This window comes from Ixodes scapularis, unplaced genomic scaffold (assembly GCF_016920785.2).
Source record: "Ixodes scapularis isolate PalLabHiFi unplaced genomic scaffold, ASM1692078v2 PGA_scaffold10__122_contigs__length_95168666, whole genome shotgun sequence".
Classification (NCBI taxonomy): Eukaryota; Metazoa; Arthropoda; class Arachnida; order Ixodida; family Ixodidae; genus Ixodes; species Ixodes scapularis.
In genome coordinates, this window is record NW_024609836.1 from 78,449,546 (window position 1) to 78,464,754 (window position 15,209).

The 15,209-nt window shown below is 40.4% G+C and overlaps 1 protein-coding gene across 1 annotated transcript; it reads left to right on the forward strand.

Annotated features, from left to right (window-relative positions):
* The first annotated feature begins 3,713 nt into the window (after positions 1-3,713).
* Positions 3,714-8,372, forward strand: LOC120849259. The gene is made up of 3 exons (XM_040221453.1): positions 3,714-3,780; positions 5,470-5,640; positions 8,326-8,372. The coding sequence occupies exons 1-3, from the start codon at positions 3,714-3,716 to the stop codon at positions 8,370-8,372; spliced, it is 285 nt and encodes a 94-aa protein (XP_040077387.1).
* The last annotated feature ends 6,837 nt before the right edge of the window (positions 8,373-15,209 follow it).

Genomic DNA, 15,209 nt, shown 5'->3' on the forward strand with positions numbered 1-15,209 from the left:
TGTTGTTGTTGTTTTTTTAGTTAAACCTGTCAATGTACAATATCACCCATTTGTTTAGATTTAAAAAAAGGTAACAAAAACAGTTTTTTATCAATTCTTTTTTATATCAGTAGGGCTCGTTTTCTGTACTTTAATTTGTAAAATTCATAGTCAGCTCGCATATATTGGAATACCTTAGAAATTGGCTTTTCATTAATGGTGTATTCAAAATGTATCCCAATACCGGGGAACTGAAGCTTCTTCATGATTATAAATAACAGGCTCTCCATCCATTTTGTAAAGAATATAAATGAAAACATTTCAACAGAAGTATGCCTGGACATGGTCTATGAAAACCAGGCCCAAATGTGACTTTGAAACGCATGTAGATATATGTAACACACCTCTTTTAGTATCCATTAGTTTACTTTTTCGCGACATGGTGTATTAAACAAGCCTCCTGATCACAAGCCAACCCAAGCAATGAGTAGGGTAGAGTTCGGAACAATTGATATTTAATAGTAAAGAAGTGTCGGAGGTTTTAAAGCAGTGTTGTGCCCGTTACCGAAAATAAGTAACGAAATAGCGTTACTCGTTACCTTGGAAAAAAGCTAACGCGTTACAGAGCTCGGTTACTATTTTGCCAAAGAAACGAAATACCTGTGTCGTTGTTTGCCATGACTAACGGACGTTGCTTTTACGTTAGTTTGTCGTTACTTTGTGTTTCACTGTTAGTATAAGACTGCCGTTTATAATAAACCGCCTCTCTAAACTTCGGCAACAATACATTTGTTCAAAGTAATTATTTATTTATTTCTACTCTGCGGCGCCGAAGCATCATCATCATTTATTCATCATCATTTGTTAAACCTTGAAGGCCTTTACGGGCATTACACAAGGTATGGGTACCTCCTGAAAAAAAAAACATTATAGAAAGGAACAAACAAAAAGGGGGTTACATGCTGGAGAACATTGTTATGTAAAGCAACATTACAGCAGAGGAGTAGGGTACACATCACATTTATACGTTGGAAACTTACACAAACAGCCCCACAGTGGCAGGGATTCTAAAAGATGGCGACGTCTAGTGACGGTCGGCATTCAATGCTGCGATAACCTTGCAACTTGTTAGCTACGCCAGCTTGTTTGTCTGACTTCGGCAGGATGTTGAATGTACAGGGTGTCACAAAAGAAAATTTACACGGTCTTTTTCTCCGCAAAAATAAACTAGGCATCGCCGAACGCTCATTCTCCGCCCAAAGGTAGCGCTAAAGGTCACAACCAGATGCCAAAGTTTCAGCCCAATTCGATAACTTAATCAAAAGTTATAAGTGATTTTCTGAAAATTTCAATGGGAAAATGGAGCCCATTTTTGTCCGTTTTCGGTTTCCGGTGCCATAGAGCCCTATGTGTTTGAAAACTCCGTCGGCCGCCATTTTCCCATTGAAATTTTCAGAAAATCACTAATAACTTTTGATTAAGTTATCGGATCGGGCTGAAACTTTGGCATCTGGTTGTGACCTCTAGCGCTGCCTTTGGGCGGAGAATGAGCGTTCGGCGATGCCTAGCTTATTTTTGAGGTAAAAAAGACCGTGTAAATTTTCTTTTGTGACACCCTGTATATCCTCGAACACATGACGCTTCGAGAGCGCGATTCGCACAACTGTAATATAAGTTCTGAACATGTTTAACTAGCCAAGCCTGTTTGTCTGGCGTGGGCAGGATATGTAATCTACATCCTCGGGCACGTGACGCTTCACGAGCGCGATTCGGAGAATTGAACCTTGCCCATCTCACCTAACTGGAAAGAAGAAACCGCTCTGGAAAAGAACGACCGTATGCTTACCACGTAACGGACGCAATATAGACATATTCATGTAATCAAAGTTAATGCTGTAAAATAAACGTTATTTTATTCCTTCAAAAACCAACGTCACATTTCCAATGAACGACACGTCAGCACCCGGCTATGCTGACACACCTGATTTGGTTCAAAGCGTGGGAAGGTCAACGCTTCCAAATTTAGTTTATCCTTACTGTTGTTGACAGAACGAGAATTTATTTGTTTTGAAGAGAAGGATGTGACCAGCTGGAGTAACTAGGGACGCGAGGCAAAATCCGTCGAGCAACGGCAGAGTGTTGTCTTCAAAGCGATTGTCTCTTTCCAGCAGGACGGCTGCTCAGGGTACGGCGACGGTGATCTTAGCAGCTTCTATACAAAGACTGTACCAAGGACGCTTAGGAGTTTTGCGTAGCAATAATCTCGCGGCTTTGGGCCCGATAGTGGGAACGTTAAAAGTGTCTTCCGTGGGAGTCTGAAATGACTCCGCTTATACATAGCTTTCTTTGCTGGGGGTTCTTTGTCACTTTTAAGTGGTGCACATAATGAAAATTATTTTGTTTTCAAACGAGAACAATCACGCGCCCATTTGTAATCAAAAGTTACGGGTAACGTAATTTAAGAGGAGACACCGTAAAATAATAACGACGTTACTTTACTCATTAGACATTTGGGATTCTAACGAGTACGTTAGTACGTTAGCCAAAAACTAACGCGTTACCAGTAACGCCGTTACTTGTAACGCGTTAGTTCCAGTACTGTTTTAAAGTAAGCTATTCTGTGTGTTTACCCATTTGCTGTCTTACCCAATAAAGCACCTCAATTTCTCACTGCGTCATTTTTAACTCCCTTGAAATAACACGTTTCTGTTTGTTCATATCAGACATAGGAGTCTACCTTAAACATCGAATTTAGGTAACCTCTTATTCTTCCGCTGTTTCACAAAGGCGCACCACGTAGCCACAAGTATATGGTGCAGCCGAAATGTCTTGTCCATGTAAACATACTTCGAGCTACTTATTTCCAGCAAGTTCAAATTATTTCGCCCGCAACTTATATGTAAACTCTGAACTGCAGTACAAAACAAAATATATCAAAGTGTTATATCGCGCACTTGGCTCCTCCATGTGATACATCGCCACGAACGTCACTTTCAAGTGTCTCACCGTATATTTGCAACATTCCTGGGGGCCCGTACCCCGCGATCGTCTGCTCTGGGCTATACTTTGAATGGAGCGGTGGATTACAGGGCTGGGATCATGCAAACATCGTTCAAAATTCACGTTGTTCTCGAAGAACATTTCATTAGAATTAAGCAATGTTGAAAAGTAACATGCATTAGTCTTTCTACTGTATCGTGTAATGTAGTGTCGATAGAGATGAAATCGCGCGAGTTCGATTCTCGTTAAAAGAAAAAGAAACCTAGAACTACTTTTGTCGCGGACGGCGCTGTTCCTGTGGTGGTAACGATGCCTCCATGACCTCGACCATGAAGCCTTAATATGGACTTTTAAACAATAAATACTAGAGAGGACCTTGGCGCTAATTGTCATATATACCTTGTTTACTCTTTCTGATTCCAACGACACTTTCTTTACTTTCTTTAAAATAGAAACCCACAAAAAAAAAAGGTTCAACGTTCTCTGGGTTTACCGCAAACAATCCGGCAAGGACAAATGCTAAAAGAATTGTCCACGACATACCTTGAGGTGAAAAATACATTATTTGTCTCCACGTGTTACCCATCATTTTCTGAAAACAATGCGCATGTGCGGAATCGCCTTGCGTCAATAATATAAAATACAATAAGAAGAAAAATGCATATGCTCGTGGAGCCCTATATATAAATCCGTACCAAAATATGTAATAGCATAGACGACATCTAGCGTCCAAGATGAAGGCAACCCTCGCAGCCATTTGCTTCATCGCTGGTGCTGTGTACTCCATGGGGAGGCTGACTGGTAAGTCCATGTATCTCACGATGTTACACTTTGTTTTTTTTATGAGATTAAGTGTATTTCTATAATCAGAGTTTACCTCAGATTTCTTTAACTATAACAAAATTAGCTCCTTATTTTTTGTAATATGACGTTCTCAAAAAGAGAAGAATGAATTCAGCACAATTGTACAAAAATAAAAAGCACCAATGTACTGTCCCACTGCAATTAAAAATATTTTATAGTCTACATAAATACACCAAATAATCTTTACTATGACCTAGGGCTAGCTCTGACTGATGTGTTTATACGTGAAATATTACAATTTAAATTGAGTTCGCTTTTATCAGCTCCATTTTTGCACAAACATTAAAGAACACTAATAAAAAGTTAAAGAAAATAATAGTTTGTGTTTTTTTTTTGCAAAGTTTGCTTCAGGTTAAAATCAAAGGCTTGTCATGACCTCTGGTAGAGAATTCCATTTTTTTATACTCACCTATTAGGTTTTAGGTTAGCAGGTTACTGTATTTGTATTTGCTTCGGTCGCATTATAGTCATAACGTTTTGTATTTGCGGTTATAAATTCTGATTCATTTGTAACTACTCCACAGCCAGTAAGCAAAGAGACTATACTTCACAAACCACTCGTCAACCTCGCCATCTGTTATTACTAATGACGTGGTTCCGCTAAGTCAACGTTCTACCACGACTGCTTAAACAAATTAGAAAAAGAAAAAAAAAAAAAAAAAAGCTCGGATATGGTTAAGCCTTAGTGTCAACGACCGGAAGATAAAAAAACGAATTGTAACAAGCACTACCGCTGGGCTGTCTCTGGCTTTTCGGCACATTACGATTGCCGTGACGTTTGCGAACACAACAAACAACAAAGTAGGTTCAATGATTGCTAGGTGAGTCTCAGGCAGAACGCTTCAAGACATTTGTGAACTTCTTCGCCCTTTTTTGTCTGGTAACGAACTCAGTGACGCCATCTATTGGGCAGCCCTGGTACACTTCCGGTTCTCGTATTACTTCTAATTGCCTCCTCATCATTTCCTTATCACAAGAGTGAATTAAGTACGACAGGGTTATAAGTGGCCATTTTGAGTAGATAGCGCGTATACATAATTTCGCAAATACGGTAAAAACCTAACGTCTACTTCAGAACCGGAAGTGGTTGGGGACTGTTTGCACACTGCCGCTACTACGTTTAAACTCACGCGAAAAAGAGCGAATAGGTATCAGTTAATGTCATCTTTTCTTAAAAGGTGTTTTTTCATTATGCTCAAGAAGTATTATTTGACACCATTTTTAATTTCTGCATATATTTCATATCTAATTTATTTTATTGTCAGTTCATAATAACATGACGTAGTGTCATCGACATTCCCTTTTTGTATGGGTTGATGACATCCTCTTCAACATCCGCAAGGTCGAGATGCCTGAGCCTCAAATTTTACTTCTCTTTGTTCGCTGGTTTGCAATTTTCAATTACGAGGTTGTCTTTTTTTTTTTAATTACTTTATATAAAAATGAACATTGAAATATCATGCATGTTTCTCGTGTTTGTGTTGTTTTTCTTCTTCGTTTTTGTTTTTTTTTCTTTTTGACAGGTTCGTTTATAATATTGTACACTTGGAACTATATGTAGTTCCCAGGATGATGGTAGATAATTAAGACACGAATTTCTTATATGTTTTTGAAACCCTTCTGCAGAGGAACAATGCAGACACCCTGTGCCATCACCTTCATGCGCCGAAGACGCGAAACCTAGAACTATCTACTACTTTAACAACCATACTAATAGATGCGAGAGTATGGAGAGCTGTGCGGAAGGTATAAACCACTTTGAAAAGCAGAAGTGCTGTGTGAGTGAATGCCCGTACGGTAAGTTTTACGCCTTTTCTTATATTCTTACTATTTTCATTTTAACACGGGCCACGTTTAAGCTAACGATACAACTCTGCAGAAAATACTAGTACGTAACAACCAGAGACGCTTAGTTTTATTGCAATCCTAACGCGAGCCTCTTCAAAATATTTGTGAAGCCATGATTATATCTGAATAAATTATCCTCTAAATTTAATTTATTTACATCTTGAAGTTTTCTTATTATTATTCTAGCATCATCAAATTGATACATTTTATAATGAATTTTAGCACGAAATTATATTTAAAAAACGGCAATTAAAATATTGTCACGAAGTTTTTTTTGTTGTTTTTTGTGATTGAGTTTGCGACATACTAAATACGACCTTCTAATAGGGATGACTAAATATTAGAGTTTCGAATTTGAATAAAAAAATAATGATCCGAATATTCCTATTTTGCTTATCGATTCCGAGTATTTGATTATTCGAATAATTTGATTAATCGAATAGTGGTACTAATGGCACAAATTGTGGGTTTATCCAGGACGCTGCTCACACGATGAAATATATCCTCGCTACGAATCAAACCTGCATTCAAAAACTTTGACTAATACACCATTAAAAAAAAAAAAAAAAAGAAACGTAGTTTGTTTTTTTGCGTTTCTCGAACGAGTCAGTCATACACCCAGCATCTTAGATGCGTTCGACGAAAACTCGAAAACCGCTCACAGGGCCTTTTAAATTTAAGAATCTTGCGATACCTGGAGTCAGATCTGTGCACCATCAGCTATTCCGGGTTGTTACGTCTACACCATCCGCCACCCTCCTCAGCTAAGTCGTCGCCGGTTACTACAGCGTCCAGCTAAGTGCCATGGCTGTGGATGACGCAAGCCGTCACCCAATTCTAACAGATCGGCCATATACGTTCATTTATCTGACACGCTGTGCATTCACACGTGAATAGGTGGATGCTTTCGTCAGCTATTTGGTTCAAGCCTAGTCGTTTAAGCGTGGTCATGACGTACGTTTTTATTCGCGCTGGCTTCTCTTCGTTCTCTAGAATAAACACGATGCGTTTCGTCTCATCTACTCGGCTTTTCTGCTGTTTAGCGAATATCGCGAATAAACGTTTTGGTATTTGTATTCGATTCGACATTCGAGCTTTGGACCATTATTCGGCACTTTTCGACAGGAATTTGATTAGTGCTTAAATTTCTATATTCGCACACACTTTTTATAATTGCGGTCATCATTGTTAAAGCATAATTCTCAAACTAAAGTAGATATCAGTCGAAATTGTATACCTACAAAAATCTTGACCTTATTAAATGTTGTTTCACACCTGACGCTGAATTCGTTGTTTGGCCTACTTTTGTCGACAGAAAAAAATATTCATTAAAATAATTACGGAAGATTTATGTTAACATACTTCTTTAATGATTTCAAAAAGTGGCATATTGACAAGCTGCCTCAAGTTGAACTATCATCAGAACATTAATTGGGAGGTCCGAATTGTCTACCTCAGCAATATGTACGTCGTCTTCTGTTTCACGGATAGCGTCTTTATTCCAAATACGCATATTACGAACCACATACGAGCAAGGTAAATGAGGTTTAATACTGATTTAAATGTGTGTTTTTGCACCCACGGGTATTAACGCTGCCAGTTCATGACCGTGCATAACGAACCCAACAATTCGTAACTTGATGTTTATACCGAGCGATGACAGACTCCTTTCGAGATTTATTGTATTGGTCACTACAGTGATACTGAACACCGGAGACCTCTGACTAACATACCAAAGAAGTATATGAAGGAAAGACACCATAGTCAAAGATTTATTCATTTTGTTTATTTTCTTTGCTTACGAACAGCTTTACGCCTTGGTGCTGCGCTAGACATCAGATGACTAATTCTTCGGTCAACACTGCACAGCCATGGCATGTTAAAATTATTAATCCAACAAAATGTCATAACAGGTTTGGATCATAGCTTCATAAAACCCCTGCTTTTAACTCTTATACACCCTTATCCCGCAATATGTTAGAGTAGCACTAAATCTTTGCGAATGTATTCATTATTTTAACGACGGGCACATTCAATGATTGAAGCATATCAATCAAGTCCTACAAGATATAAGGTTAAATATAACCGATCTATATATTTTAACCTTTTCACTGGTGCTATATTCGGTTGTCTATTTTCGTTCTAGACGCACCACAGTAATCACCTTCAATTTATGTCACTCTTATTTAATTTCTACAATTGTGGGTCGCAAATTACATAATAAAACAGCTAAAGAAAAGTAAAGCCAACAAGGAGTTTATCTAATGTACGGAGCCAATGAATTAACCGTGCCTACTGCTTTAATGCCAGCAACGTGTATCAAATAAAAAAAAACTGGCTTGTAGAAAAAAAGCATCTGTTACCCTACGTTGAAAGCAAATGTGGTATTGTCGTTTCTGCTCATTCGAAGTAATATCTATATTCAAACATATTCGTTATTTAAATATAAGCCAACTGGTTCATTGACATCAAATAAGAAAATGGTGACGAGCAACCTCATCAATATTTCTCAATATTTATCTTATTTTCTCTATCTAAAGTTTGAAATATTATTTCTTTTGATATAACCAACCTGGTTTTGTATTGATTGAGACATATTGGGTGTCTGTATGTGTGCCTGTGTTGTTCCCGCAGGAAAACATTCCAAAAAGTCCGGAGAAACGCTCGGTAAGTTATGTTAAACAAACGATGTCTAAAAGTTAAGCACAAGCTTATCTGTAACATTGGCCGTCATGCCTGCTATTCGCGACGAAACATCAGTCAATGCAGCAAATTCTGACACCATATTTAGGCAGGTTGATGTTAATACGCTTCCTGGTCCGTGTGTTTTGGTCACCACTGTGACACTAGAAAACTGGGATTCTAATCCAAATATTCCGAAGCAGTGAGGGGCCACAAAACAGTAACAAGACTTACGAGATCCAGAAACGTTGTTTAGGAATTAAGCGTCTAATTAGGAGATCAACATTGTAACTCAATCTGAAACATTTTGAGATATACTATGAAAATCCCGCCTGCCAATGCCCAATATTCAAGAATATGCTGTGTGTTTCACAAACGACTAAAGTATTTCTTTAGGCGCGGCAGACGTTAAGCTTGAAGTGTATAGTTAAAATTAGCAAATCAAATACCTAAACATTAATTACCAACTTTTGGAATATTCTCCTCAGCTAGTGTATTCAAATAAGAGATGTGTTGCCCGTCGGTAAGATATGCCACAACTAAATTTTGTTCAGCGCTATTCTCTGGCATGTTTATGCCGTGCGGAGACGCGATACTGAAACTAGACGCTACAAGAAAGCGGCGCAGGTTCAACCCGGATGTAACATCAGCTACCGCAGTTGTCCCATCTAGTTAGTCAAGGCGAGCCAATGAGGATCACGTGGCCGTAGAAAAAGTGAGCCATACTCTGCTGTTTTCTCAGGCAGTAACTTTTGGACGCCTTCTGCCACTTAGTTTGGGTATGACGGACTCTAGAGAACCTACGCTCTTTAGAAAACAGTCAGGCGCCTGTATATGTCTATTTGAATTCAACAACCTTTATGAAAAAAATTCTCGACTGGTCTCCAACTTAAGTTACAATGTGCCAGCTCATGCGTTCAAGGGTAATTAGTATATTTTAGGTAAATATTTCCCCTTATCACTTCACACGTTCTACCTGACGTCCACTGAGGAAGATGGCATAATCCAGAAGGGAGAATTTCAATACATTAGGTACCTGTGTTTTAAGTATTCTTAGCCATTGGTGGCATACCCTGGATATGAGCCTTTTGTTGTCTGTAAACTCGAACGAGGAAGTAAGTTTAAAGCAGACGTCCGTAGCTACTGTTCATTTCACTGTTTTATCTTCGAAATGCAACACTTAGTCTAGTAGTAAATCTTTAAAGAGAAACGTCGCATATATAATGCTGTATTTAAACACCGATATAGATAATTTGTTCAAATATATCTGTAAGTAAGGTTAATAGTTTGTAGGATATTATGAGTGTTTGATATTGCTGTTTCCGCTGATTAATAGTTTGCTTTGGGCGCATTCGAATGGACACGTTTCTTTAATCTACAGCTTTCACACGTTTGAATATCTTTGGGCGCATAATAATATTAGATCACCAATAAAACGTGCGCCACCCCAAAGCCGGTGTACAATTACTGTACTTGAGTACACGTGTGCTAGGAAATGGAACATTCCAAGTGCTTCGGAATATGTCGGAAGTTTTCATCGGGTAACAAACATCTGACTAACTGCCAATTATGTAGAACATAATTCAAACAGAAAATCCTAAGCCTTACTAATATGCGCTATGTTTTAACGCCAATATCTTAGTCTTCTCAAATATATCAATAAAATGCAAAAAACACTCGCGGTTAGTGCTAACCACAACAGAAACTACTATTCTTTTTCAGAACTCTTACATTTACTAATTTATCATTGGCATATAGCACCTCTGTGATGGGCGAATCTTACTCTTTAATTTGTGTAAATTCGGTGTGCACACTGAACGGTAAAACGCTTACAGAAAGAGCACGAGCCCAGGCTGAGTGTCTAACTCGTCTAATGAAGTATACGGATTTAAGGGGATTGAATTAACATCTAGATAACCATGCCCTGGTGCATTATATTCTACATCGCTTACCGGAGACAGGCGCAAGGTACAAATTGCACAGAAGCTACCGGCGTCATTGTTCGGCCATTTTGAAATGGTCAATAGGTTCAATAGGTCAGAGCACAATTCTCAGCCGAAGGCACGTATCTTTATTCGAGTATACTATACCCTCGGCCTTTTCGTCTAGCAACTGTTGATAGATTCGATTTCATGTTGGAGCATGTCGCAAATTTATGTCTAATATCTACTTCCAGCCGGAAAGTGCTAAGCTCTCGATTGCTGCCTCTGGAGACGAGGCTCTGCGGACACAACTACAAGGCACTTAGAAGTCTAGAAATAAAACTGTGCATTCTAAATTGTGTGTCTTTTTCTTTTCATGGTGCTCTATAATGACCTTATGTAAGAGAAAACTCTAAGATACATTTTTTTATGTTGCTATTACCATCGTTCTGTTCAAACAGTATGAATGTCACTAACATTGAAATGCTTGCATGTCAGCCCTTGCAGGTGTTTGTCTTTCATATTCATGAAAGACAAACACCTCCTAGTTAATCGGAGAAGTCAACCAAACATTATAACGGTTCGGTTGTGGACACATCTACCGCGTTTAAATTTGAATTTTTTTTTTTTTGTGATTTCGATTTTCAAACATTGTTTGCCGGTTCAGCGTTTCCCAGAAAACTATTGAATATGTTTCACTTCTTAGAAAAAAAGCTCAGCGTTATAGTTTGAGAGCAGGAATGTAAGTTTTAAGGCGAAAACAAACAACAAAGCTTTCGTTTGTGAGAAACAAATTTAACATAAAGGGGAAAACGTGTCAAGCAGTCAGGATACTCATGGAGTGCGCTACTGCGACGAAGAAACAAACGCCCACAGGGGTCGCCTGCTTTTATACGTCAGACGTCGACTTTGTTGCTTCACGCTTTTAGGAGGAGTGTACAAGCGCTTTAACAATTTACATCTGTAAGATAACAAACTTTGCCCCTGAGAATTGCACAAGCGTCCTCACCATTTCAGCACGCTAAGTTTGAGAAATATTTTTATATAAATATGCCCTATAGGGTGCTTTTTGTGTGGAACATTTTTTTATTATTAAAAGATGGGGTGTGCTTCAGTTTAAGTGGATATAGTTTCAGCGACCGCATCGAGTGATTATTGTCTGTACGACTTTTTTTTTATTAAAAAGAATCACCCCAAACTTCAAGGTGTTATGTTTTATGCGAAATATTACATACAAAAGAAGAAAAAAAAAACACGTATCAGTTGAAGCGTTGCATAAAACGCACCGACGAAATATTTTGAGAGAAAAAAATGCGGCTTATACATCGGAATAAACGTTACTCGGCTATTGATCGTCGGTCTATTATTACCTCAATGATTTGATTTGGAATCGGAATCGTGTTGCTTGGTATAAAGAACAAAATTCGTCGTAGCTGTCGCAAGCAGACAGCGTTCGGAACAGAAATGTCAAAAATGCTTTCCGCTGGAAACATTGTATCGAACACTGGCTAAGGACCACATTCAACGTCTACTGACGCTACAAGAAACTATCCTATCATCATACCTCGTCTGCCTTCATGTAAAATAGTTTTCAACTCCGTCTCGTTACACGACGATCTCGGTGCCGGTACGGACCACGTCTCCCACTTGCGAGACGCTTTGAGGGAAGTCGACGGTTTTTCTAAAAAAAATGTCGGAGGCTTCGGTCAATACCGAATAAGTCACGAGTGGATGGCCACCTTTGCTACAGCCCTTGCCACGAAAAACCTTGTCTGTAAAGGCGAGCTTCCGGTGAAACAGCAAAAGTGTCTTCTTGACAATGTCGGCACAAAGGACATCAAGACGACACCTTCAATCGGGAGGTGGTCTTTACACTCCACGGCCACGTTCCGGTTAGTCTAGAGCCACACCTACTAAATAAGTTTGGGAGCCATAGCATAGAGTCGAATCCAGGAGCCAGAGCATACAAAGATGGAAATGTTATGGCGTCTATTTTTCGTTTTTTTTAAATATATATTTCGAATAGTTGTTTCTTGACTCATTATGCGCTCCACGTGATTTCCTCTGTGCAGCATTTGAACAATTTACAAAAATCAAGTGTCTTCCGTTTCGAAAGGAATCATTCAAAATAAGCCTGTTTCGAAGCTCGAAACTTACGGATTGTTAAGTTTTAACATAACGGTTAATGCGTGTCAAGACGTGGTTACAAATTGGTTAAAAGGGGACCGCCTTGGTCCGCTAACAGAACTGACTCTCCCGGCTAGCGCACCGCCTTTTAACATTATGGCCGCGGCTGGACCAACGCCACCAAGCTCCCACCATAGCCGCGGTGGCGCTACTAGTCAGAATATAACATTACTTACCCCTTAGCAAAAATCATCACCCCGTCAACACAGGTCACAATGCTGAGGTGAATAACGTGACACGGGTCTTCTCTCCCGGGTTGGCCGTAGGAGCACTGGTGTAGAGGGCCTGGTCACCACCTTTTGCGGAGCTTCCTGGGTCCGCGGGCTGATCACATGCTCGAGTAGAGAACCGGACACGTGCGGCTCGTGCGATGCAGCAACAACTCCCCCTTCTCCAAACACTGCAACTTTGATGAGATTTTGTCAGACATGCTATGGGACCGTCTGGTTTGCGGTGTCCGGGGCAAAAAGTTGAAGCCTCGTCCCCTTAGCAGATTCTAAAGTATTTTCTAAAGCACCCGCTCTAACCTACCGCCGTCAGCCTAACTTACGATCCCTTCTAGTATGCAGCAACCAGTCCGCAACCCCCTCATCTTTACATTCCATCTCTCCACACCCAAACTCGGCCAACTAATCATGGACGCGACTTCCCACCTCGCACATTCTAAAGTAATTTCTAAAGCACCTGCCTAACTTACCGTCCTCAGCCGGACTTCCGATCCCTTCTAGCATGCAGCAACCAGTCCGCAACCCCCTTTTCTTGACGTACCATCCCTCCATACCCAGGCTCGGCAAACTAATCATGGACGTGACTTCTTACATCGTAGACTTTAAAGTTATTTATAAAGCACCTGCCCTAACTTACCGTTGACAGCCCAACTTATGATCCCTTCTAGTACACAGCAACCATGCAGTCCACAAAACCTCCGACCTTGCTCCCCTGTACCATGCCGTGCCGCGCCCCGAAATGTCTTACGTGCAAACACACCGGCCCTCCTCCCTTCTCGCCAATGAGAATCCCTGGCAATTACACCTCTAAATCTTCTAATCTGGTATACATTATTTTCTGCACACTTTGCCCGACCTTATTATATATCGGCGGAATTGACCACCGACTTCACGAACGCTTCCGAGATAGACTTGTCACACTAGAAAGAGCGGGCAACTTTAACACGACCTTTCCACACACGTATCTAAACACTTCTTCACAAATCATCCCCAACTCAACGTGCGAGTATGGGTCGGAAAATCAGGCTTCCACACACCCACCTCACGCAAAAAGGAAGAAAACGGATTAATTTTTAACCTAAAGACGGAATCCTTTCGGTGTAAACAATAAACTTTCTTTCGGCTATTAGACATTCCCCTTTCACCCGCTCGCTCTCTCTCTCCTTAGGGACGAGGGGTGCCCTAAGCTCGACAGTGACTACAAGTTGGTGTGAAAAGCATTGCCGCTTCTAGCTTTTATGAGAAATGTCTTCTTATGAGTGGTGGGGGATTGGAGGCTGAATACTTTAGTGCACTGCAGCTTGGAGCACGTGGGACAAACACTCTGGCTGCAGAACCCAGGGTTCACAAGTTCAGTGCCCTTGCCAACACTACCTAGATAGCAAGGCATACATTGTGAATTTATTACACCAACTACCTTCCTTGATCAACCACGACACATCAATTGGACACGAGTGGCGAGTCAGCATTCGACTGCGACACGTGGTCAATCAGTGCTTCACCGATTGAACATTAACCCCAGCCAAAAGCAGATGCAGCAGTCATGTGCAACTTGTAAACTACGGCCAACCATAGTAGGTGTAGTATATTCAGTATTGACTTGATATCCAGGTTGTGTTGCCCCTGCCCATTTCGATCTATATGAGAATCGTGCCATTGTGCGTTTGTGTATTCCCATGGCTAGCAGTCATACTGCACCGGCTGAACATCTCATGTACAGTATAATCTATTGTTGCAATGCCTCAAAAACAAGTAAACACACTGCCTGAACAGAAAAGCCTAACTTGCCTTGCTTTGCTAAAAGAGAGTGGACAGGAACCCGCAGCTGTCTAGTGTAGGTTCTAATGGTGGAAAGTTACGATAAAGACGAATATCACAAATCCCTACCGTTAAGCAAATTCGTTTCATCTGTTACTATTAAATACAACAGTTATATATAGAATAGAGTTCATTGCTCAGTCATTTTATTTAGGAATGTCATTACTGCAGCTGCAAGTGACTCATATCTTCCCAGTGCTCTGCTGAAGCGTTTCGGGCTGCTTCAAAACCGAGCCGAAGCAGCTTTTACGGCTATGTGGTCTCTTGCTTTTTACTCTTGTCAGCTCAGCTGCACATTACTGCTTGTGCCGGCCCTCATACCACTGCTTCGTCGGCCTGTTCTGGGACTCGTGGCATCATCACTGACATTGCAACTGGTACCTTGGGGTCAATACCAGTGGCGGCCCTGATGATGGCTATTGCACTGTCCTCGTCAGCCCCACACAATTCCTTTATCGCTGCTTTTCCAGAAGGTGCCTCACACAGGTTGCTCTTTCTAGAGTGCTTTTGCACTGCACGTCTAAAAACAAGTGAGGAGAATGTCACACAAGTGGCCATGGCTGCAAGAGGCTGCCACCAGTTATTTAGAAGCAGTGAGATTTTTCTGTAATGTAGCCAGATCACTTTGCCTACTTCTATGGTGGCCTCCAGCACCAGATGTTTTCTGGAACATGTAGATATC

Coding starts and splice junctions, on each gene's coding strand:
- LOC120849259 (XM_040221453.1), top strand. CDS start 3,714: ATGAAGGCAACCCTCGCAGCCATTTGCTTCATCGCTGGTGCTGTGTAC. Junction 3,781..5,469: donor CTCCATGGGGAGGCTGACTG/GTAAGTCCATGT, acceptor ACCCTTCTGCAG/AGGAACAATGCAGACACCCT. Junction 5,641..8,325: donor TGTGAGTGAATGCCCGTACG/GTAAGTTTTACG, acceptor TTGTTCCCGCAG/GAAAACATTCCAAAAAGTCC.